The sequence below is a fragment of the Macaca nemestrina genome, chromosome X (assembly GCF_043159975.1).
Source record: "Macaca nemestrina isolate mMacNem1 chromosome X, mMacNem.hap1, whole genome shotgun sequence".
NCBI classification, from domain to species: Eukaryota; Metazoa; Chordata; class Mammalia; order Primates; family Cercopithecidae; genus Macaca; species Macaca nemestrina.
Window position 1 is genome coordinate 26,061,991 of NC_092145.1, and position 26,788 is coordinate 26,088,778.

The 26,788-nt window shown below is 39.8% G+C and overlaps 1 protein-coding gene across 4 annotated transcripts in view; it reads right to left on the bottom strand.

The window, feature by feature from the left end:
* Nucleotides 1–2,047: 2,047 nt before the first annotated feature.
* Nucleotides 2,048–26,788, bottom strand: part of LOC105468456 (OCRL inositol polyphosphate-5-phosphatase) — a 56,834-nt gene continuing 32,093 nt past the window's right edge. For 3 of the 4 annotated variants that reach the window (XM_011718626.2, XM_071088846.1, XM_011718624.2), the window contains 11 exons: nt 25,538–25,647; nt 23,773–23,908; nt 17,940–18,050; nt 17,128–17,293; nt 16,638–16,873; nt 8,837–8,860; nt 6,077–6,193; nt 4,928–5,012; nt 4,177–4,304; nt 3,262–3,373; nt 2,048–3,072 (listed from right to left, as the gene is read on the bottom strand). In XM_011718626.2, the coding sequence (XP_011716928.1) occupies nt 2,948–3,072; nt 3,262–3,373; nt 4,177–4,304; nt 4,928–5,012; nt 6,077–6,193; nt 8,837–8,860; nt 16,638–16,873; nt 17,128–17,293; nt 17,940–18,050; nt 23,773–23,908; nt 25,538–25,647 (1,350 nt within the window). In that variant the 3' untranslated portion in view covers nt 2,048–2,947. The remainder of the gene's footprint in view (nt 3,073–3,261; nt 3,374–4,176; nt 4,305–4,927; nt 5,013–6,076; nt 6,194–8,836; nt 8,861–16,637; nt 16,874–17,127; nt 17,294–17,939; nt 18,051–23,772; nt 23,909–25,537; nt 25,648–26,788) is intronic. The other variant, XM_024788686.2, reaches the window with a different exon arrangement.

The window sequence follows — 26,788 nt, forward strand, 5'->3', positions numbered from 1 at the left end:
AAACCTCCAGCTGTGGCTTCTTCAGTCTCAAAGGGAATGGAATCAGAATCCACCAATTCATAATGGAGACTGGCACCATGCTCAAATCAGGGGTTTCCTCCCAACATGTTAGACAGTTCAGATGAGAACAACAAAAAAGTACTAAATTTATGGACTTGATCACCCCAATAAGTCATAAAAGTTCAAAACTGGTTTTCAAAAGCTGCAAAATAAGATTATGTTAAAACAGGCTCTCTGGGGAGGCACATCTTGAGACTATGTGAGCAGGGGTAACTGGGTTCTCCCCAGATGTGCATCTTAGGGTTTGTCAGGTTTCTGGGGCTGGAGGGATTACAGATCTGACCTAGTGTGACATTTACGTGCATTAAGAGTCAACGTCCTTTCCTCTAATTCAGTTGTTTTGTTGCCTGAATCCTTAGGGTTAAAATAAGGGTACTTGGCTGGCCTCTGAAAGTATAGGACGCCTTTATTAGCCTCTGAAAATGCATGGTTTCTTCTCATCTCTGAGGGTGAATATACCAAGAATTCTTATAAATGGTATTTCCCTGTAAGACAGGTAATGACAGTACAGGCACAGCTGATGGGGACTGCAGTCAAGTCGAATGGAACCCAGTGACACATAAGCCCTCCCTCCTGAGTGCTTCCTCACCAAAATCACACTTTGCTTTTTCACACAACATATATTTATTCAGAAAAAAATTTGCAATAAATTATAATAAAAAAGATGACACGAAATATAGAATCCCACTAGCAGCTTTGCTTAGTGATCAAGACTTTTTGGGAAATCTAACAAACAATTATAGAATAAGAAAACAGTGAAAGGGAGACTAACGCAATGTCACCACATGGATTTAAACCATTTCTTCCCTAAGACAGCAGGTGCAGAGTCTTTCCCTACCAGTTGAATCTGAAATCATTACTTCAGAGCAGCTACAAATTAGTACCTTAGAGGACTTGGGAATTACAGGTGGGGTGTTGCAATAGGCATGGTAGGGAAGCAGATTTCTTCCGTCTGGGTCTACGTCTTGTCTCCTCTACCTAGAGATTGTCTAAAATTCTCAACCCTGTATATGTTCCAGGATGAGGTGTAAAAAGGTCGAGGCAGTACACCAACTTAGTGTTTTGACCTGATGTAGAAAGAGATAGGATACTGCATACGTGCAGCACAGAGCCTCCACTAACCACACCCTTGATCACCCAAAGATCCCAGGTCAATGATATGCTAGAAAACAAGCCCAGGAAAGGTATTTCCCTAGGGTATGATCCTACCCCAGTGTCTATTATCTGCCTCTTTTTGTGGTCACTTTCTGGCCTTGCAGAGATGACAAACCTGTTCTGCTCTCAGTCTTCCATTAACTAAGTTCAACACCCAGCCCCTGACCTATCATACCTCCAGCTCTGTGGCACCAGTAACTTGACTCCTACTGCTTTAACTCTCAATCAGGAAAGCGTTTAGCCGTATTGCAAAATACGTACTTTTTTTTTTTTTTTTTTTTTTCAAGAAATGGGGGAAATCACTGGTGGTGCCTTGGATATGCTAGAAATGTCATGGAGTCAATGCCCAGGATCGTACATAGAGCCTGTACGTTATGTTCCTTGCAATTAACGTAAACAGGCAAGGGTGGTTGTAACAAAAGAAAACCAGGAGGAAACCAATTGCATCAGGCAGTTTTGCAGTCAGTGGTTGGTGGCTTATCAACCAATATAGATTAATTTTTTTAAAAAAGGCTGTATCACAGAGTTTGAATAAATGAAAAGCTCAGAGGGTCATCTTGGATGGGAGAGGTAAGGTGCTTGGTTGATCCTATTGGCCAGTCTCTTTACACAACACTGGATATGGTCTGGGAGCCAAGGGGAGCCTCTAAACCCTTTACGTGCAGGAGCTGGTTGTAGAGCACAGAGTCAGTCCCGCTGAGGAAGGAGGTAACACCTGCCCTTGGTACTTCAGAAGACCAGAAAACGGATTCTAAGGGTCATCCGCAATACCTTTGCTGTGGGAAGGATCAATAGCTCTAGATGGGCCTGCCTGAGGTACAAGACTCCCTCTTTTACTGTGGGGCCAGTGTTGCTCTGGAGGTGGATGTCTAGGCAGGAGATGGGTCTCAGAGACTCCCAGGATTAGTCTTTCTGTAAAATTTGAGTAACAACAGGAAAAGGATAGTGGGAAGCAGGACCTGTCAAACACGAATGCTCTCACTCTTCAGATACTCAAAGTGCTTCCATTCTGATTGTGATTCTCTCACATCGATGGGATGCCATCTCTAATAGTCCCTAAAGTTATGCTACTAAATGTGATCTAAGAGAATATGGTTCCACCCAGTGCAGAGCCATGAAAAGGCCAATGTTACAGAGACATGAAGATGCCATTGTAGTAGAAATGCACAAATGCATGTAATAACTGCACGCAGACAGTGAACTCACTGTTGAGGACACCCAAGGAGTCACTAGCCTCACTCAGACTTCGTTCAAAGTGACAGAACGAGGGGAGTGGAGTGCAAAGGAGTGATCCGGGAAGGGGTGGGTCAAAAGTGCATTATACAAAGGACTCTAGACAAGTCTCAGCTACAGCAAGTAGTGCTTGTAGGCCTAGAATGGGAACATCTCAGAATCTAGGCCTAGGGTACTAAGGACAATCATGACAATTGGATAGGAGGGCAACAAACACATCCCTAGGTAAAGGAGTGTAAATACAGATCTTTTTGCCTTATAAAGAGAAAACACAAAAACACCAAAATATGGTAACTTTGGCTTGGCAATATAAGTCTAAAAGTATTTTGCTGTGGAGGATATGGTAAAGGAGGGATTAGGAAACACTCTTCCTTTTTACTATAAACAGAACTTGAAATTCTGCAATAGACCCTTCCTGTGGCATGACTTTTAAAATCATTCTGAAATACTTGGAGCCCGAGATCGTCTGCTTCTAGAATATCAGAGAATAGTAAAAGCCTTAGTCTTCTTCGCTCCCAAGCAGAAAGCCCAGAAGGAACTGAATAGCACGCTGGCGGTCACTTGGAGTCTGTCTTGCCATAAGGTTGGGTGGAGGCCTCAGGAGAAGACTAGTGAAGAGAGTAGCTAGAAGACGACAGAAAGACAAGCGGAAACTTTTGTCAGACATAACCTAAGCAAAACCTCAGGGCAGGAGGGCCTGGGGACAATGACTGTTGACTGCCATGTGCCTGCACACGCAGTAAGGTATATACTGGATACAATGCATGAAGAGTATTCTCAACAAATGCCCCATGCTGCATGAAGCACTCTTACCGATCATGTTGGCATTGACGCTATTGTATTCAGAGAATTTTAAGAGTTCTCGAAGGAATGCCATCAAGTAACGGAAAACATTTCTATGGCATCTCGGAAGCTGGGAGATCACCTGTTTTTAAAAATAGGGGTAGGCAGTGAGAAAAACAGGTGGAAGATGAAAGTAAGAGGAACTTACAGCTGCCATTAATAGTAGTCTATAATCCAACTCTTGCAGGACCCGTTTCATCTATCAACTTCTATTATCTCCTCATGGCCAACACAACACCTTCCAAATTATAACTTCAAAGTAAGAACGGCCGTGCTGTTTGGTCCCCGTCCACTCAATGACCAGGCCACATGGTCATCACACATTCACACGCACACCCCGCCTCACAATAGGTCGGTGTTCATCTGCTCTTTTCCCATTTCCGCAGGCATGTAGCCACGGCACCTACCAAGCTGAATGGTTTTCTTTACAATGTCACTTAACATGGATGGGGACTCCTCCCAATACTCACTAGTCCAATTCACAGGTACTCTCAGTTACTGTGCATTAAAATCATTTCAGGATTAAAAACACACACCAAGAAGAGAAAAAGAAGAAAGGCTCCCAAGTGTCACCCATCCTTCCTGGTAATGTCAGCCAGAATTCCATGTACAATCAGCTTCACCAATTTACCCTAGAGTAGAGGGATCCACCCCACTGTTTTCTGTAAACAGAAATAGGCCAATGGGGAAAAGGTGGCAAATATCATAGGAAATAACACAACCTAAAATTTAAGGGTAGCAACCCTCAATGTTCGTGTCCTGCCACTAATAACAGATCCAGACCCATCCTACCAGACAGCTGGCTGCCTATCTGGCTCTGTAAAACTGATGACTTCTCTATGGGGGAACCTGCGTCAAACACATCCTCAGGTCAGTGGAACCCACCTGTCGGCAGATCCGGGGATCATGAGCAGAGTCAAGACATCGCTGATACAGCTCATAACAGATGACTGGCTCTGGCAGGGCTTCCAAGAAAATGAGCAGTGCTTCAGCCACAGAGTGGTTGCTGCCAGCTGAATCAACTTAAGTCAAGGGAAAGGGGCTCCAGGAGAAAGGCCACACAGAGCCCCGACGGGCTCCTTTCCTCAAGCTCCTGCAGGGACTGTTTCCTTCCTCTTATTTGGGGCACACTGATCCTAATGGGGGCTTGATATTTTATTGATTCAAGTGCCCTGCAGCTGAGTTGTTACAGAATTGGTCAAAGACTCTTGGCAGCTTTGGCCCAGCTTCAGGGTCAGGGGAATATAGCCTGCAGAGTGACAGTTGACACTGGAGCAGTCCTATAAACCAGTTGCCCATGTTTCCCATCCTTCTCCCTGCCCTGTCAACAGTACGTGTGGTGGCAGGAGTGACTGATCACCTGAAGGAGAATAGTACCAGCGTTGTGGCTTCTATGTCCCATGCTTTTTAAGTCATTGTTATCTACCCCTTGCTTCCTTTTAGTAAGAGCTGGATATGGAAAGAGGTCAAAAGTTCATAAAAGGAAATGAGAAACAAGTGGATAGTCAGTGGTTATCCTACAATAAAAGACATTACAAAGAAAATAAATATAGAACCACAAAAAGCAAATAGAGGTGCGAAGAAGAGTTTGACCAAGCACTCATCCAGCTTCTTATGCTTTGGTCGCAAAGGATACGGATTGTCTCAGGAATGCTGGTATCCAGACAATCAATGATCTGCTGGAGCTCTTCCTGCATTCCAGGGGTCTGGAACAGGTCCTCCTACCAAAGAAGTCAGAATGAAGGGAACAGGCAAGATAATCACTCCTGAGGTTATGATGATTACCCAAGGATCAGAAGAGCAGCAGGAAGCAAAAGGGAAGGGTGGTATGTGTGTTAATAATTACAAATGGAGGTGTGAAAATAGCCCATTTTTCCTTTAGCATTTCTCTAATCCATGTGAAATGTTATTTCAAATAAGAAAATGTTCTTTCCAAAGGTTTTAGCCTACACCTGATAAGGCAGGGGACCAGATGGCTAGAGCAAGAAACCAGGTGTTCTAATTCTAGCCTCTTTTTAAATTTTTTTTTTAATAGAGATGGGGTTTCACCATGTTGCCCAGGCTAGTCTCGAACTCCTGAGCTCAAGCAATGTGCCTGTCTTGGCCTCCCAAAATGCTGGGATTACAGGCATGAGCCACCGTGCCTGGCCTACTTGTAGCCTCTTGACAAGGAGCAGAAGGCAGAGTCCAAACAGAATAACCACATTCAAATGCTAGTACTACTGAACGCTGGGGAAGGAGGAAATTGCATGCTCATACTAAACCTTGCTTTCAAGTTACATTATTCTTCAGTAGGTAAGAGAACATTACCTTTCAATTTAGTCCCAAGAAATGTCTCTTTTGGGGGTGAATGAGTTGGGGTGGCATTTTAGATAGGATTTAAAAGAAAAACTAGGACCAAGTTAAAAAATGGGTTTAAAATCTGCTTTAGATTTAAAAATCTCTAATGCCTACATGACTCATAGCCAAAGTAGGCATTATAGACTCAGGTGTGCAGCTGTCCAGGGAAAACGAGAGAGTAGCCAGGAGACAGGTGCTCTTAATTTGGTCCTGGCTCTGCCACGACTACACTTAGGCCTTGGTCTTAGTAAATAACTTAGCTTTGCATGCTTCAGCTGTGACATCTGTGACTAGGGACACTTCCACCCACCCAGTTGATCTGACAGTGCCACTGTGTGCAGGTAGCTTGGGAAAGTTAAAAGCGCTATGCTGATGCGAGGTGTTATGATTTCCTATAGTATTTACACACCTTCCAAAGTTGTAGGGAAGGTCTACTCTCACTTACCTGGTGACAGGCATATTTGAATAGGTGATCTACTAGAAGCCAGATCTCCTTGGGGACCTGAAGGGGTCTCTCACTGGCACCTTCATCCAAAGGAACCATTTGCAGAAGGGATTTCTCCTAATAGATGGAAAAGGATGAGAATCAAAGGGGTCTCAGAATAGAGATTTTGGTGTATAACTTAAAGTCCTTCAAATTCTGGTCATGCAGGTACAATGTGATCTTCATCTCTTAAGATTTTCCATTTCTTCTCAGTGGGGACACCCCTGGTCAGAAGGCACTTGATAGCGAGTCCCACAGTTAAAGGATGTCCTTTCCTAAATGCTTCACTTAATTGTTCTGCATTTCATTTGAGTTTATGATGTTTATTACATGGATGCCTTGTGTTTAAATCCTTTCAAAGGTGACACTGAGAACCAGTGCTCCAGTGATACAGTCACAGTGGAGTCCATACAGCACTGGTGACTTGGGGGGACTATTAAATTACAATTGTCAATATAGTACTTTGAGAGATCAGGGTCTACACTTAGGTATTTGTTTATTTCTAACTTACTCTTCCTTCAGGTCTTACCACAGATACTGTTGTGTGTTTTCAATGTTGATTTAAATGAGCTTCTTTGGTTTTCAGGAATTAAAGAGAACTCTCCACAACATTAGACCCACATATGTAAATATTTCAGGCTTGATGGAAGTTCTAATCTTAAGGCACTAAAACTCATAAGCCTTAAGGTCCAAAAATAGTAAACTGAATATAGCTAACCAAGAGGCAGAAATACCATGAAAAGTCTAAGGTCTGAGTCCAGAAGTTACATTTTCTAGGAATAGCTCAGTCAAGATTTCTAGGGGCTTTTACTCCTTTCATCTATCTTTCTACTATCTGTTATATTCTTCTGAAAGAATTTTGTAAGAGAAAAACCCAGAAGTGGCATAAATTAAATCAAAACTATATGTGAATTGGAAATGGCTAGGAAATAAATTCAGTTATCTTAGGTTCATGTAGTCAAATATAAATTACATGAAAAAATGTTTGAAATAGTAAAGGCATCTGAACGTAGCCTTCAGAAAAATCCCAGTGGAGAGAACTATGACCAAATTTTTTGCATCCTCCTCCCTCCCCCGCCTCTAGCTTGAGGTCATATATATTCTGCATGTTTAACTAAGAAATTCTTGCCCAACATTGTGCAACTTGTGAATTCCATCCACAACCCCCGGTCACGTAGCTTTAAAAGAAAAAAAAAAGGAGCATGTCACTACTTTGACAGAGACCACATACACCACAGCCGAGCTGAGGTCTCTTCTCAACATTATGTTCTTTAACAAGCATTGATGACCTTTAAAAGCTGCTGTGCCTTTCTAAGGGAATAAGAAAGAGAAGGGAGTGTGACAGTTGGTTACCATTTAAAATCTTTCTTTTTTTTTTCCACATTCAGTTTGCTTCCTTTCTGTCCCTGGGATTCTATCACTTGATATTCATGTTCCTAATAGTTGCCAGAATGTCTATCAATGGCTCATCCATTTACTTCTTTCCAGTTGCAAGTATCAAATCCAAGCATCCACATGGTATTTGAGCCAAAACACTGTCCATCTTGCACTCTGCTAACTCTCTGGACCAAATGCAGCACATGTACTGATTCTTTAGCAGATGCCTCTAAACTTGCCATATAGAAATTATGCAGCACTGATTCACGTACTTTTTAAAAAGTCTGACATCCAACTGGAGCTTTTCCTATACTAAGGCATTAAGGCAACACAAGGCACTGTGTAAGATAAAAAGACAGAACATGGACTGCTCTTAACAGGGAAGAGCTAGGAAGCACAGCTGTCTCAAACCTTGGTGGTTTAAAAAGGTTAATAAAATGTCAGTAGATTACATACACCATCCACTATTCATTTTCAAATTCCTGTATGATAATATGGAATGCCACAGTTGTGTCTCCAAAGTCCAGAGAAAAGATCATGCACAAGAAACAATACTTGAATAATTTCACAAATTATCCTGAACTCTAATTTTCAAAGGAAAACCAAGTTACTTTGTCTTCTTTCAACAAGACACATTCAGCGCCTGATAAGCCCACACTTTGTAACCTTACTTAGTGTTAATAACTAAAGCATGAAAACAGCATGCCATCCCCATCATCAAAAGACATTAAATTCCACCAAGTGGGGAGGGTGTATGACTTCAGCAAGTTTTTCAACCTTTCTGGGCCTTGGTTGTCTCATCTATTAGAATGGAGAAAATACCTTACCCTGTCTGAAGGTAGAGGCCTGAACCAGATGATCTTTTATGATCTTGTTCAGGTCCACAATTCTATTCTATGCTCTATTTCTTGATCATATCTGTGTATTTTTTTCTGAAATTAATTGCTATGATCATTAACCTCAAATCATTCTTAATGCAACAGAAAGCTACTTCTTCTGGTTTTATTGTCATTGGAAATGGAGGACAGCTAACTGGTACCCTCCTCCAATTCATGAGCATTCAGATACGTCAAGACGGCTCTGTAGTTACTTCTCATTTCAAAAATACAAATCTAGAACCTTGAGTCCTACTGTTTTTATGTTCCGAGTCTCAATGACTTGACTGCTACAGTAAATATCTTTCCTGGACTTCAAACACTTAAGGACAGCTGGTAGGACTTTAGGGGAGTCTCACCAAGTCAGAGGTCTCTGATAGGGGAACGCCTAGGGACAAATTCCAGGGACCACAGTTAAGTGTTAATCAAGCACAGGGAAACTCTCATAACCACCAATGGATTGCATTACCTTTTCTAGGAAGCTGTCTTCTTCCTGAGAGCGGAGCAGGAAAAGAAAGTCATTGACAGACAGAATATGATTAGAATTAATTTACAGAATTAGAAACAGATCAGTATTAGAACTCACTATCTTACCAGATATACATGCTTTAAACAGCTTTGAATTCTTCAAATAAATTATGATTGTTGAAAATGAAATACATTTTTCATACACAAAGTTCTCTACTAGACATTTTAAATTTTTGTGCAGCTTGAGAATATCACTCAATAAATACGTGCGGTTCTAGACTTCTGTGTCCTTTGGCATCTGCCAACTGACCCAGCCAAATGCCCCAATGTCTCTTCCTGTCTGCTGCTTGGAGGCAGGTGCACTGAGGTATATACCTCACTGAAAGAATATGGCTGTAGGCCCAACAGTGGCCATCTGGAAAGAGATGGTAAACCACTCTACTTTCCATTTTCATTCTTCTCACGCCAGCCAGCCTCCTAAGCAGCATCCCAGATTCCTTTTTATCTCCTCGTATCCACTCCCCTCCTCAAAGGCCCTCAGAGTGCCCAGATTTGAAGGTCCTTCTGAACTATAAATGAATTTCATTTCAGACCTTTGCAGATCAGAAGATCCATCATTATCCCCTATTTTTATTTTCCTATTGGGTATAAGAGAAAAAAGAGAGGCAGGGGATAGGTAAGAAGGTATCTTTTTAATCTTCCTGTCTTTTATGCTGTTATTACAATCCAATAACAATAGCAGCAATAACTACCACCACCACTTAGGAAGCATCTGTCATATACCAGGAACTGTGCAAAGTGCTTATATACAGTCATTTAATCTGTACACACGTCCAAAGTAGATATTATTCCCATTTTACAGATGAAGAAACTGAGGCTTTGAAAGCTTAAATTATTTTCCCAAGGCCACACTCACTATTAGGTAGTAAGTGGCTGAATCAGGATTGGATCCCAGGTCTGATCAACTCCACAGTCATTATCACTATGTTCCGTTAGACAATTCAAAAAGGACAATGTGATTGCTTCCTGGACAGAGAGGTAGAGGAAAACTGTGAGAATGTATTCTCCATAACAAGCTAAGGACAGTGAGAAACCCCACTTAAAAGACAGCGTGGTTAATGGAAAGAGTGTAGGTACTGGTGTTGGACAGGCTTGGGTACAAATCTTTGTTCCACCTCTTGGCAATTTTGTATAGCCCTCGCACAAGTTACCAAACTTCATAGAGCCTCAGTTTCTTCATCTCTAAAATAGGGATAGTAATATTTACCTTGAAGCAGCCTAAAACCAAGGGGTGATGGGGCAGCATGCCAGCAGAAGGTCTGGGTCCCTCAAGGTTCCTCATACCTCCCCAGTGACTCCCAACCTGGATTGTTTCAAATCTGACTATGGACCACTAAGCGCTCAAGTCTAAATTACATGTCTCAGTTCTTACAGGTAAAAGGAGAAATCCCAATCTTACTGTCTGAGATGTACGGGAGCTGGGAGTGGACAGGGAGGAGGAAAAGCATGTGTTCCCTGGCATTCCTAGTGGTAATACTGAATGCATTCCTCCCAGACTGTTATCCATGGGGATTAGGCGTTTTAATATTGGTAGATACTTCACGAATTAAACATGCTTTTGTGGGTTTACCTAGACTCTTAAATATCACATGAAATAAAGTAATTAGAATAATAGCCTCTATAAGGTACGTATTTATAGTACTATAATTACAATACCTTTTAATGTCAAGTTGATTTTGAGTACCCAACATCTGATACAATTTTATACTAGAACCTCTTGTAAAATTTAGGACGTGTTATCAAATGAAGAATCTACCTGACACATTTTATATTTTTCCTTCCATGAATATCTGATACATGATATGAATAAAACTAGACAGAGATTTTGTATACTAACCTGTCAAACCAGGCTCTCAAAAAAGTTTTCTTTAAGCAGCAGCCATCCTCCGGTACAAGGCATTGTGCTAAAATGCCTTTGCAGGGGAAGGCAATGAGAAATGAGGATAAAGGAGAAATACCTGGTTTGTCCCTGACTCTGATTTGCAACTGAGTTGGGGTGAGGAGTTCCAGAGTTTACAGACTGGTATTGTCATAATTCATGAATACGAGTTCTCAATAGATCACTGCTAGCCCTTTAAAAGACTCACAGAATTTTAAAGGGTAGAGATGGGGAGAGAATATTACAAGTGGAAGAGGCAGAAATAAACAAAAGGCACAGAGACTGTAAATCACAAATTGAGATTACGAAGAAGTTAGTCATCTGTTTGTGGGGTGCATGGAGAATGCCAAGAAAAATAGTGGGAAATAAATCTGAAAAGGTATGTTGAAGTTAGCCTTGGGGGGACCTTACATGACAGATTAAGGCATTCGGATTGTATTCAGCAGGCATGGGGGAGCCACTGACTACCTTTAAGCAAGGAAGTGACAGGCCCCAAAGCAGTAGTACAGAAAGATCAATCTGACAGCCCTGAATAGGGAAAACTGAAGGGCAGAGACAGAGAAAGAGAGAGAGAGAGAGAGTGAGAAAGACAAGGGGATCATTCAAAGGCTACCGAGGTAGGTCAAGCAGAAGAAGGTAAACATCTTAATAATAGAAAATTATAAACATATATATATACACACATACACATATAGGTATATATATAATTTCTAAGTATATATATATTAAAGGGTATATTATATATGTATAATAAAAGGTATATACATACACTTACAAATGAATACAAGAGAAAACTCTGAAAGAAGAATCGAAAGGACTTTGATTAAATACGGATGGAGGGACAAGAGATTTACTTCTCTAGGTACAGGCACAAAGAAACAACATAGAAATTACATTGAATTAAACCCTGGTCTCAATTTTGAAAATAGAAACGTCACTTAGCCTTTATTAGTAAACAACTTACTCCCATAATAATCCTAAGGTTTCTACTATGAATCACTTAGTCCAACGAATTTTAAAGAGCAGAGATGCCCACTCTCTGCAAAAGGCTATACATGGATTACATTTAAAAAGGAAACTGAGTTCAGGATTTCCCCAGTGGGACAACATTGGCACACAGCAAATGCAATGCAAATCATTCTTTACCCCAACATTCACCCTCAGAAGACTATTCCCCGTGGCAAATGCAGCTAAAATAATATAAAAGAGTCAATTAGAGGTAGAATATCCAAATTTAAAAATAAAAAGCATAGCCGAGCACGGTGGCTCAGGCCTGTAATCCCAGCACCTTGGGAGGCCGAGGCAGGTGGATCACCTGAGGTCAGGTGTTCAAGACCAGCCTGGCCAACACGGTGAAACCCCATCTCTACTAAAAATGCAAAAATTAGCCAGGTGTGGTAGCACGCACCTATAGTCCCAGTTACTCGGGAGGCTGAGGCAGGAGAATAACTTGAACTGGGAGGCGGGGGTTGCAGTGAGCCAAGATTGTGCCACTGCACTACAGCCTGGCAACACAGGGAGACTCCATCTCAGAAATAAATAAATAGCCGAAAACTGAATGGAAAATGAAGTTCTAAAAAGGATTAGTTCATATGAATAGAGAAGAAATACAAGCCATATACTTAATGGAGTAAGAAATGGATGGTTAGATTAGTAAGACAAAGTAAAAACATAATGGGAAAAAAAAACTATGGACAAATTAACAAGTTATTCCTGTTATTTCAAATTTTTAATATTGTTCTCCCAACAGATATGTCCCCAAGCAAATACAGTTTCTCTACTCATCCCTCAGCTTTTTTCATCTCTGTATTTACAACTTAGCCACATCTGGCAAGTTCAAGTCTTGTCTCCTTTCAATTAGTCCATTCTACAAGCAACACCAGAATGTTCTTCCAACTGTATCAATTTGCAACCTCATACTAATCAGCAAACCCTTCTGATGGTTCTAGATACCCTCTGGCTCAAGCATAAACTTATGTATTGACTTCAAGACTCTCTACCACCTGCCCCATTCTCCCTAACCAGCTTCATACATTTTTATCCTTGATCTTTACTTGTACCAGGGAAATCTTACAGTTTTTCATACACAATCTTTTCACTTTCACCTTCTACCCTGTATTCAAGATGTCCCTTATGCCTGGAAGAGCCTGCTCACCCACTATATTAATACATGTTTCCTAAGTACTTGGACTTGACTGAAAATACTTCTATAACTAACCCCAAATCACCTTCCTAATTCACTTTATTCTTATGTGCTAAACTTATTTCTCAGTCATGTTAATGTTACATGTATTAAATATTCATTAAAATGAAAACAGGCTGATTCTGATTTCTACAGGGATTAGCTGGTCAGCCAATAAGCTTTTATAGCATATAAGGGCTTTAATAAATAACACAGGAAAGGAACCCATTGTTAACACAAACTACAACCTCCATAATACTCATTTTATATGACTTTCCAAAATACTGACTTACCAAGCGCACCAGACATTAGTCAGTAAAGGTGGTCAATGTTCAGATTATCTGTAACCAAACTCCCTATTAACCATGACTTAAAGTTTAGCCATATTTTACATGTAAATATACTTTCATCACCACTAAATTATGGGAACTCACATAAACTCCTTAATACTTTGTATCCAGTATGTAATGAATCAATATTGAGGATTATTTGCTACTTAATATTCTAGTTAATATAACAGAAAAATCTATCTTAATTCTGAGAAAGAATAAAGATGATTACAAATGGTAGATTTTCATCCGTTTCCCACTTGTGCTAATCCCAACTATTCTAGAAGTGGCAAAGTCACTGTTATGAAAAGAGCTGGAAGGATAAAAAATAATTATGTCAGTTATTTCACTCTGCATTTGGTGGGAAGATGGTGTGGCATAAGGATCTTTCTAAAACAGTGCATAAGGATCTTTCTAAAACAGTACATAGAGAGACAACACATACATTGAACTCATTTCTGGCTTCACCAAAATTTCAGAGCAAATAATACAACAGAGGGCAGGTACCATTATTAATAGCATCATCTCATGAGATTTGAAATATGATATTGGGTCCTGGGAAAAAAAAAACATGAATACTATACCTGAGGAATCATTTCAAAGGTCAAAATCAAGTCACAACAGAGTGGGAAGGTATTAAAGATGGGGTAGTAATTTTCAGATTTCTTGTTTACTGCTCCACACTAATACAGGTTGAGTATCCCCAATCCAGAAATCCAAAATGCTCCAAAACTCGAAACTTTTTGAGTACTGTCATGATGATCAAAGGAAATGCTCACTGGAGCACTTCAGATTTCTGATTTCCAGATTAGGGAAGCTGAACTGTTAAGTATATAATGCATACATTTGAAAATCTGAAAAAGATTGAAATCTGAACACTTTTGGTCCCAAGCATTTTGGATAATGGATAATCAACCTGTATAGATAATTTCCTCATCAATGAGATACAGGAATTTAGTAACACTGAAATGCAACAGACTGTGAAAAGAATCAGAACCCTAAATCCTACAAAATAAACGCTTCAAAAGAAAAATGATGACCACACACATACATTTTAATAAAAACTAGGAAATTTTGTAATTAAAAATGATCAGGGTTCTATTATTTTAACCCTGAATCACTTGTGACAAAAAGAAGGAAAAAGGCTTCACAAAGAGCCATTCATTCCTCTAATGATTTTGATTCCTTTCTATTCACGAGCAAACATGGTAAAATTACCTGATAGTATACTTTACATAAAATAAAAACTTTATGCTGGTTGAGCCTCTTCTGGCCAATCCCAGAATACGAAAAACTGCCAAGTTTTTCATATTAATGGCTTTGCAGTTTTTCATATTAACGGCAAAGATATTCTAATATCTTCACTGACTTTGATCAAAAATAAGGGTAGGTTTCAGTTTACATGTAGGCGGAAGGAGAGAGTACAAAAGGGATAAGTTTGAAAAAAAAAAAAAAGAAGAAGAAACAACCAGACGAATTTAGAAAATGGTAGACCCTTGACTGGACATTTGTACTGGACTCTTAAAAAAGTCAATGTCACTAAAGAAAGTGGGAACTGCACTACTCCAATAGCGACTTTGGAGACCTCACCAAATACTATATGAACCCAGATTGGATTTTGGTTTAAAAAAAGGTGTAACAGAAATTCTTGGAACAACTGAAGAAATCTGAATATGGACTGAATGTTAAATGATACTATGGATTACTGTTAGTTTTCTTATACATAATAATGGTATTGTGCTTAAGTGTGCCCTTTTTGTTAAGAGATGCAGGCTGAAGTGTTTAGTGGTGAAGTGACATATTACCACTTAATTTTACATGACACAGCAAAAAACATCTGTGTGTATATATGTACAGAAGGCATGTGGGGGTGTGTTGTACTGTTCTTTCCATTTTTCTGCACATTTGACATTTTTCATAATAAAAAGCTGAAACAAAGAAAGCTGGGAAATTATGTCTGAGATGAAGGAAAGGGGGTAGGAGAAATAAGGAAAAACAACTTCATCATCCAAAATGTATTCTAAAAGGTGAAATACTAAAATCTGAAAGACAGAAATATAATGTTAGGAGAAAAACAATTATCATGAAAAACAGCAGAACAGCAGGATATGAATTTCTGAAGAAAATGGTTCTCTCTCAAACAGAGGTAATATACTCAGCCATGAAGGCTCTAGGGAAATAAGTATAATTCCAAGAAAGAATGCCGGGGCTGGACTCAGTGTTTTAATCTGCTATCTGAGTCACAGCTAAAACAATTCCATGGCAACAGAACAGATCGGACTCAGACAAGCCAGCAGCCTGCCCGCGGGTCTAGAGTTCCCTGCTAGACACAATCACTCGCTCTGGCTAGGCCTAAAGGATCCATGTGAATGAATACTAACAGTAAGGATAACGTATGCTGTCACCTCACCTAATTTTCTTTGGTAAAAAACCAAGAATATACTTTTGTAGCCCAAAGAGATTCTGCATACAATCCAACAATATTTTCATTAAGAAGGAAATTTCTTAATACAATGAACTTTATTACTAAATCAATTTATGTTACTGAAGATAGTAAGTACTTCCTTCACAAAAACATTAATATTATAGCTTGGCTTGTGGGAGAGGTGGGAAAATCAACCTCCTTTTCTTTCTTAAGCACATCACATTAAATAAGCATCAAATTTCAATGTACATTATAAGCATCTGGAATGCGGATAAAATGCAGATTTGTAGGCTCCACATCCTGAGATTCTGATTCCATTGCCAGAAGTGAGGGGACCTGTAATAAGCGCCCCCAGGGATTCTGATTCAGGTACTCCAGGGTTGCAGTATAGTTCTATGCTTCCATAAGCAGCAAAGTTTTACTCTGATTAGATATAATGTGGTATTAGTGAGGAATACTAAACCGGGAACCAGGAAATTTGGGTGCTAGATTTGTTACTAACTGATGGTACTGACTTTGGACACATTAATGTCTCTGTGCCTCAGTTTTTCTCATATGCTCAATGAGAATAATTCTGCCTGCCCCACTTAGCATACCTCACGTACATGCTAATTTATACAAAAGTGACTTGAGAGTATGAAGAGCTTAACAAATAAGCATTATATCTTTGAGAGGGGAGTCTTTAATCTTATTTGGTGAGCTTAGTATTATCTATTGTACTCCCAACAAGAGCCAACTGCAGATTAGTCCCCCCTCTTTCCTCTAAGGCGTAATCTAATCAAAACAGTGCTAAAGTAACATGCTTCTTTATCATTTGACATCCCCTGTGGCCAAAAGAAGACAGAAAGCACAAAGATAAAGAGGATGTCACTTAAGTATTATGAAAATTAAATGTAAAAGAGGTTTATGTCTTGGGACAGTTCTTACCAAGTCTATGAGTTTGGTAACAGGAACTTCTCGGATTGGTCTTTTCATACGGCACAAAGCCTCTAAGGATGTGCCAAAACAACTTGGGAGGTAATTTCCACTGATGGTCAAGAAGTAATCTTTGCCTCGATCCAGGTGAAGGACGAGAATATCTTCAATCTTATCTTCCCCCGAGTTCAGGATGGTTACAGAGTCTTTGCTGACATACACATCAAGAGAAATGTCCACTGTCTCATCTGAAATGTAAGAGATGATACATGGTAATAGAAAAACTTCCAGTGGGAAAGCAAAAAGTATAAGAACCAACAGAAAAGTGTCCTCTAAAAAAAACATTAAGCAATGAGAGGGAAGAGATAGGACACACACAAGAGGTATCACCAATATGACAGTAAAGGTAAGAGACGTGTGGTTAGAAAACAGAAAGTTAGACCAAGGGGATGGGAGTCATGAGGACATTACCAGCAGAGACATTGGTAAAGGGAAAACTCACTTGGCTCCAAGTAGCCCTCAAAAGGTTCAGCCCGAAGCCATGGCTTGCAGTACTGGCTGTCATTAAGTTTAGGGATGAAAGAAAAATGGCAGGGAACCTGTCCATTGTTGCTGATCTGGAACTTCTCCTTTTGTAGTTGCCGAAACTTCACATTTTCAAACACAAACTGGGGAATAACAGACAGACACAAACATGCATCACTAGTAGGGGAAGTAAGTCAGTTGGATTATTCCATAGAGGATATGAGGAGTAAGGTAATTGTTAAGCAGGTGTGCAAATGCCATAGACATTCACCAACTGAACCAACTTCACACCATCCACTTGCATGTATTATTATACTCACACCAGCAGAGAAGGAGTTAGGTGGCTCCTGCTACTTCTCCAGGCTACTCTGATCATTCCTAGGATCCTAAGAGGGTAACCCAACCTTGGTTCACAGTATTCATCCTGGGACCAAGTCCTGGTTTCTGAGATATAAATTAACTAGCAACTCTGAAATATTAAACAAGAGCAGCTAACAACGGAGGCCTTACTATGTCCCGGGTGCTGTTCTGAGAGCTTCGCATGTATTAACTCATGTAATCCTTACAACTACCCCTTAATCCAGAAAAGGAAACTGCGGCTCTGAGTGGGTAAGACACTTGCCTGAGGTCATGCATCTACTAAACAGCAGTGCTAGGACTGGAATGGAGGCAGTCTGACTCCAGCGACATGGGCTTAACTACTGTGCTATGTTGCCTTTTCTAAGCAGCAGTTTCTTCTGTGCTAACCACAGTGGGCAGCAGACAGGGAGATCATGTATTTTGGCTCACCTCCCTCCTGCTGAGTTCTAAGGAAGGAAGGAAGTCATTTTCCATTCTGTCCATGATGCGTACACTATCTTCAAAGACTTTACGGTACCTTCGTTCATCCACAACCTTCACCTGAAAGAAAATGTATCCTCTTTTCAGTCTTATATGCTTCTAGCTCATCTGCCTTGGAGATTATCTAACAATTTAAAACTGGTCATTCCAGCAACCATTTAAAATAAACTGTGGTGCAAACAACATCCTCAAACACTTTCCATATCTTGCTTCATCCACAACTTTCACCTGAAAGAAAACAGATCCTTGCTTTAGTTTTACATGCTCTCAACTTTTATATCTCCAAGAGCCTCTAAAGCAAACATAAATTGAACAAAGCATTATAGAAGCACACGCTTTAAGGTAAAGGTAAGATTAATTGGCTAACGTCCTGTAAAAGTTAAACTCCTATGTTAAGAAGCTTGGCAATAATAAATATTTGGGAAGAACATTTTCTTGCTTCATTGTTATTTGGTAGTGGAAAAAATGTGATTGTGGTAAAAATGATTGCTTGCACTGTACAAAATGACGGTGTCGAAACACAGCAATTACTGTTTCTAACAATCATAACTTGGTGGGGTGGGAGAAAATATGATTAAAAAGCTTTTAACTCTATTAGATTCTATGTACAATACCAAGAAGTGTAATATCACTGCTCAGATTATATAATAGCAAAGATATATTAATAAATGGAGCCTACAGCCATTTTAGAAAATGGCTGAAACAAAATGTCCTAGACTAGAGTAAAACCATGACAACGGATAAACACATCTTGACTGATTAATAAAAAAAATTCCCACCTGACACAGCACTTTCAGCTTCCTGATATAGCCGTGTTTTTTTTTAAATATTAAAACTTCATACAAACCAATGCCAAAATTAACATAACTAACAGATTTTAACTTGAGATATCGGTTTCTTTTTTAGACTAGGAAACTTCACAAAAATCCGTGTCAAAAAAAATTGACACATGCAGCAAAGGTTCTAAAAAGATGTGGAAACAGATGCTGGCGAGGCTGTGGAGAAACAGGAACGCTTTTACACTGTTGGTGGGAGTGTAAATTAGTTCAGCCATTGTGGAAGACAGTGTGGCGATTCCTCAAGGATCTAGAACCACAAATACCATTTGACCCAGCAATCCCATTACTGGGTGTATACCCAAAAGAATATAAATCATTCTACTATAAAGACACATGCACACGTATGTTTACTGCAGCACTACTTACAATAACAAAAACATAGAACCAACCCAAATGCCCATTCATAATAAGACCTGATAAAGAAAATGTGGCAAATATACATCATGGAATACTATACAGCCATAAAAAGGAATGAGCTCAGGCTGGGCACAGTGGCTCACACCTGTAATCCTAGCACTTTGGGAGGCCGAGGCAGGAGGATCACTAGAGGTCAAGAGTTCAAAACCAGCCTGGCCAAGACAGTGAAACTCTGTCTCTACTAAAAGTACAAAAAATAATTAGCCAGGCCTGGTGGTGGGTGCCTGTAATCCCAGCTACTGGGAGGCTGAGGCAGGAGAATCCCTTCAGCCCAGGAAGCGGAGGTTGAAGTCAGCCAAGATTGCACCACTACACTGCAGCCTGGGCAACAGAGCAAGACTCCATCTCAAAAAATATAAAAAAATGTCCTTTGCAGGGACATGGATAAAGCTGGAAGCCATCATCCTTAGCAAACTAACACAGGAACAGAAAACCAAACACTGCATATTCTCACTCATAAGTGGGAGCTGCACAATGAGAACACATGGACACAGGGAGGGGAACAACACACACTGGGCCACTCGGGGTAGTGGGGCGAGGGGAGGGAGAGCATTAAGGTTAAATAGCTAATGCACGTGGGGCTTAAAACCTAGATGATGGGTTGCTAGGTGCAGCAAACCAACATGACACACATATACTTATGGAACAAGCCTATACGTTCTGTACTTGTATCCTATAACTTAAAGTAAAATAAAAATTTTTAAAAATGTTGAAAATAAGAACATCAAAGCTGAGTCAAGTATCTCAGACTGGGGAAGTTTTTCACGTATTTGAACTGTAACTCTTAAGAGAACTGAGGATCAAACATCATTTTACCATCACCAGGGTCCATACTATAGCATTAGGTTAAGATGAATTTTATACTTTTACAAAACTTTGCAACTTTTAATTTCCAAAAGTATTTTGCACATGTCTTTTAATTTTCACAACCTGGAAGGCTACCAAAGCAAGTAATATTTTTGTTCTGAGAGTTGAGAACATTAAGATACACAACAATCAACAAACTTGCTCACTGCCACAGTTAATACCAAAGGTGATATCTGGACTAGTGTAAGACTCTTTCCAATATACCAGATATGTGGCAGAATCAACTTGAGTATGTCTTAAAAGCACAGCTGCCTGGGCCTACTAATCACAGTCTCCAGAGGTGGGGACGCATGCATCCACACTTTTTTTAAAGCTCTCTAAGCAATTCTTACATCCACTGAAGTCTGAGAACCAATGCAACAGATCACAGTACCAAGTGCAGGGTTGGAACCCTATCCCAGCTCTATCTCAGCCAGCCCACAGAAAGTCTTCTGAAATTAATTAGCCATGGTGCACTCGGCTCCTTTGTTAACAGTCATTGGTGCCAATGGTGGTGAAAATGTAGTGTGGTTTTTAAAGCCTCTAATCATAACATGCCCAAGAATCCAAAACATGGGGTGATTACTCAATAAAATCAAACTTTTTCTCAGCAGGTTATCATGATCACAGCACTTAATGGCAAATCAAGGATAATGAGGTGGGGAAAAATCCCAAAGAATTCACGACCTGACACATCCATTTTAGTAAAGGAAATTACTGACGAAACTAGGAATTTGAAAAAAAAGTACAATGAGCTAGGTCTTTATGTAATAAGATGGGAGGTTCTCCAAGACACACTGCTGATTTAAAAAAAAAAATCAAGTTGTAGACCAACACATACATATGAGACCGTTTATGATATAGAGACACACACAAATCAGTATTTTGTCTATGGGTGAACAAAAAAGCATATACAAAGGTCTAGAACTGCACTGTTCAGTACAATAGTGACTGGCCACATAGGGAATTTGAATTTAAATTACTTTAAATCAAATAAAAAGTTCAGTTCTCAGTTGCAATAGCCACACTTCAAGTACTCAATAGCCCCTTGCGGCTAGTAGCCACTGGACTGGACGGCACAGATACAGGACATTTCCATCATCACAGAAGGCTCTATTGGACAGCACTGGTCTAGAAAGATATAAACTCCTAAGGGTAGTGGCCTGGCTGGGGAATGGGGGTTTAGGCAAAGGTGGGAGTAGGAGACAGAACAGGGATTGAAGAACTTCTCCCTTATCTGTCAATTCTGTTTAAATTTCCTTTTAATTTTTTTAAAAGCACTTGTAATTGCCATACAATTTAAAAATCATTAAAAACTCAAAAGGCAGATCTTTATTAAAGATACACATAAATACACAAAGCCTGAAAAAAATGTAAATATCCCACTAGAAGCTCTGCATTAATGTGTATGGAGTATTAAAAACATCCGAAGGTTGGCCGAGCGCAGTGGCTCATGCCTGTAATCCCAGCACTTTGGGAGGCTGAGGCGGGTGGATCACAAGGTCAGGAGACTGAGACTATCCTGGCTAACATGGTGAAACCCTGTCTCTACTAAAAATACAAAAAATTAGCCAGGCGTGGTGGTGCACGCCTGTAGTCTCAGCTACTAGGGAAGCTGAGGCAAGTGAATGGGGTGAACCTGGGAGGTGGAGCTTGCAGTGAGCCAAGATCACATCATTGCACTCCAGCCTGGGTGACAGAGCAAGACTCTGTCTCAAAACAAACAAACAAACCAAAAAATTCTAAGGTTTTGAAAAGAAATACAAACAAAAAAGCCAAGCACAGCTGATCTAACCAAAGAGGTTAGTGTTTGAGGAAAGATATCCTCTCAAAATGGATTAAGAGAATTCAAATGAAGAAAAAGGGGCAGCCTCCAAGTACAAACTAGAAATTAGATGGGCTAAAAGAAGTTATCTAAAGGTATATTTTGTCAAGTTCTGTAGAATTATAGAGGCATTGTGGGGTAGTAGAAAGAGCACAGAGTTGGGAGTTAAGCCAACTTAAGATTGGAATCTCAGCTCTCCTCCTAGTTGAATGCTCTTAAATAAATTATTTAAACTTGCTGTTCTCCATCTGCTCATCTGTTAAATGGGAAATACAGTTGTCCCTTGATATCTATGGGGGATTAGTTCTGGCATTGCCTGTGTATAATCAAATTCACGCATACTCAAGTACCACAGTTGGCCCTCCTTATACGTGGGTTTCACATCCTGTGCATACTGTATTTTCCATCTGCATTTGGTTGAAAAAATCTGGGTATAAGTGGATCTGTGCAGTTCAAACCCATGTTGTTCAAGGATCAACTGTATTTAACTCAAGGCGTTGTTGTGAGGAGTAAATGAGATGTGTGCAAATTGCCTCACATAGTGCCTGCCACACAGCTACTAGCTGCTATCTGAGGAACAGTTACTATTATTGATGATTATTATTTTAAAATTCAAAATGGACAAAAGTCAAGTCATGACTGTCTTGATAAAATTTAAAATCTATTCTAAGACCAATAACTAATTCTGATCTTAAATGAAAAGCCCCAAAGTCTTTCTTCCTTAAAACAGGAGCAGGATAAAACAGGTTGGTGATATCTATCTCAGAAGCCCACCAAATCAACACACACACAGAGGAAAGAAACCTATCCCATTATGCTATTCACATGTCTGAACTCATTAATCTTCATGAGTATGTACCAATATTACCCACACTTAATAGAGGAGGAAACTGAGGCATAAATACGTTACATAAATTGTCCGTGGTTACACAGTTAGAAAGTGGTTGAACTGGGATGCAAATCCCAGAAGTCTACTACAAAGTCCATTCTACTAAGCACTGCACTATATACATTCCGCCAGATTATAGAGCTGTAGATCTGAAAAATCCACAAGAAATAACCTAAATGTACTGGCTATAACAAATTAAATCGCATGATTACAAGATATAACCTACATACCAATAACACACAGTTTAAAAATACAATGAGAAAAAAAAACTTTACTCACAATACAGACAGAAAATTAAATAATTGGCCATTAATGCAGCCCAGGATAGAACAGAGTTAAAGAAAAAATTGGCTGGGCATGGTGGCTCATGCCTATAATCCCAGCACTTTGGGAGGCTGATGCAGGGGAATCGCTTGAACCCGGGAAGAGGAGGTTGCAGTGAGCTGAGATCACACCACTCCAGCCCGGGGGTCAGAGCAAGACTCCGTCTCAAAAAAAAAAAAAAAAAAGAAAAGAAAAAAGAAAAAAAAAAAAAGTGTAGGGATGACACTATGTCCCTTAGGGCAATATGCAGATTTGGCTGCATTCTGATCAGTCTGTGCCTTTGGTCCTGCTGTCTCTACCCTTCCACCCAGAATCTCTCTCCAGGTGTTTCCCTTCCTTACTATCTGATAAAACTTAGCTTTTAACTCTTCATTATGCATACTTACTTTAGGAAGCTCAAGTTACCACCTAACCACTACGTATCATGAGAAACATCTGTGTCACTAAAAGGCCTGGAGCATTAAGAGCTATACGGACAGCATTTGGGAGGGCTGGGGGTACTAACCTTTCAATGCTGCAAATGGTTACTTGGTTATGGAACATTTATGGCTTGCTGAATTACTGATCTGCTCTGAGTCTAAATAATCCTCTAGTAATTGATACTTAACACACAAATAAGTGAATGTACAAACAAGTGTTTACCCCAATATGGAAGAGGGCGCTAACAGGCTTGTGGTCACTGGTTTTCAGTTCCATGTGACTCCGATAATTAAGCTGATTAACATTTGTTCCTCTCCAAAGAATTCGGTCACACCAGGCTGGAACCCGGCATTTCCCACTGTAAGTAAAGAAATGAGTTATAAAGAGAACATACCATACAAGAACATAATACCTACCACACTGGTTTAGATCAGGGTTAGGCTGTCTTGTTACATGCTCCCAAAGAACCGTGTACTTCTCCTTCCCTAACAACCCCTAACTATCATCCTCCCTATTATTTTGCAAGCTCTGTGAAGGGATTGTATTTGCTTGTTTGCCACTGAACTCCTAGAACCTAGCATGGTATCTGGTGCAAAGTAGGTGCTCAATGAATAGCTGTCTAATGAATTAATGGTTCTGTTAAGATTGGGAGTACATCTTCAACAATGTCACCACAGGAGAAAATAGCACGTTCTTAAAATATCCTCAGAAGATTTGGATTATATTTTGAACACTTCATTTTCCTTTCCTCTATGAGTGTCAACAACACTTCACAACAGATAGATAACTAATCAAGTCTAAAACTCCAATCTTCTCTTCCTAGACTGGGCTTAATCTTTGGAGAGGAATAACAGTATTGATTTCTCCTTTAAACCAGACATTTATGGACAAGTCTAGCTTCTTCCAATAGAGACAAAACAAAATCAAACCATGCAAGTCTGAGCAGGTATCAGTCCACAGAATACCAAGGGTAGGGAAAAAGAACCTATTCATCATTCCATTAAAACAAGCAACACCTTGTACACCTGATCCAGAAGGTGGCACACATATTTCTCATCAGTAGCTATGCAGTTGACTCTCAAGTCAGGTGAGTGAAACAAACACAGCAAAGTGTACAAGATCTAACAGTGTCACTTCATTTGCTGGCCAGTTACCTAGAAGCATAGGAATGTCGACTCCCCCCACCCCCATGCCAGTACTCTCAGAGTTCAAAACAGCTGAACATGCCTGGGGATTCTTTGTCTTTCAAGTTTCTGTGCTCAGCCAGCTAGGAGAAAAAGAAAGAAAAAGAAAAAGAAAAAGAAAAAGAAAAAGGAATGAAGGAAGGAAGGAAGGAAGGAAGGAAGGAAGGAAGGAAGGAAGGAAGGAAGGAGAGAGAGAGATAGTAGGTAGAGGACAAATAGTCACTAAGAACAGTGGGCGCACTTTACTATGGTGATTAGGAAATCAAAAGGGTCTACTGAATAGTGCTTCTCAGTGTTCTCCAGCTGTGGCAGATATTAGGTCCAAGCATTAGTATTTTTTGAAGTTCTCTAAGGGATTCTAAAGTCTTTTAAGGATTGAGAGCTACTGGTGCCAGAAGAACCTTTCATGGCTTTGTTTTGCCTTCTGGTATCCTGAGTTCAACAGTTGAGTAGTTTGGTAAAAAAAAAAGCCAGAATAAGTAATAGGTAAGAAACAAAGGCAATATCAAGAAGGCAAAATTTAAGCAAGTCTAAGTCTGCTGAGATGAGAGAAATAAGGCACTGTAGGCAGCCCATAAAACTTCAACCGTCTTGACATATAAGTAATAACTTCCCTAAGATAGGCTCACCTTTGAGTATAGATGAATGAAACACTCCTATTGTTCTACAATAGCACTGAGCCATTAGGTTTTTATATCTGCTTATGGTATGGCCTAAAAAATTCCTAGCCCCTTACCAATATGGAGGGTCAGAAGTAAGATCAAGCCTTAACCTTTTCTGTGAGATGGTTCTTATTACTTTACCTGGAATCCCACCGGTCTGTTTTAGAGTCATACTTATAAGTGGGGATGAACTTGATTTCCCCTTCATTGAAGTCAACAAAAGCTTTTTTCTGTGTGCGCTGAATATTTAGCTACAGATAGAAAGAAGCATCAAATAAGCAGGATAACACTATCTTAATATAAGAGATAATCAGGTTGATAAGCCACTGTTCCCATTTCTAAGTATCTAGTTCCACAGCCTTTACAACTGTTGTGAGGGTACATAAATAAAACTTCTATACCTTATGAATTAAATCTCAGCATTCCCATAGCATCTAAACTCACCCTCAGATAGGATGCTTGTTATTAGCACATCACTATTCTTTTATTGCTAATAGTGGCAGAGGGTAAAATGGAAAAACGAAATCTGAATAATTATAAGTTCCTTGGAGCTGGGCAGAAACCACCCAGCACAATTTTAATTTAAAGAAAAAACACACAAATGTTGAATGAATAATTCCACAAACCAAATTCAGCGAATAGTTTCAAATTGTTTTGAAAGATCCTCACTCAAATATTTTACCAGAGTTACGTAAGACTCAGAATTTATCCTAAATATACCCCTTTTGGAGGCAGAATAGAGAAAGAAAAAGCAGAGAAATTTCCCAGCCAACCATAATGTGAGGGTAGACATAGACAAGAACGGCTCACTACAAAAACCATTCTGCTGCAAATCACCTGAATGTTGGCTACGTCTGAAGGTTGAAAAGGCTCTCATAACGACTTAAAGATTATTCGAATGAAGTCAAAACATTTTCTTCCCTCAATAAGCAGCATTCACTTTTAGCAGCCAGTATCCATATGTTGAAGTAAAAATTCAAGTCACATGCCAGGTTCTGAAGCAAATTTACTGCTTCAAATATATGGAAACCAGGTTCTTGAATATCAGGTTTTATGTAAATGTTACCGACTCAATGCTTTTTCTGCAGGTTTTAAATACCAGTTAGCTTCAACTTATCATCTAGTTCCCATAAGCCCATAGCCTATGCTGTTCATCCCAGACAAACTTCTTTTCCGTACTTCCCAATTCCCCTCACAGGGCCTCCCTCTTTTACCTCCAAGCTGTTCCTCAGTCTGCCAAGTAATCATAGAAGTTTTCCCTGTTCCATCTGCCAAACCACATCAACATAGCTGAAGGCCCACTTCCTCCAGGAAGTGTTCTCCAATTAACCCCACCCATTCACCAACTCATTTATACAAATCTCTGAAATTTCTTCTTGCTAAAGACGTTTT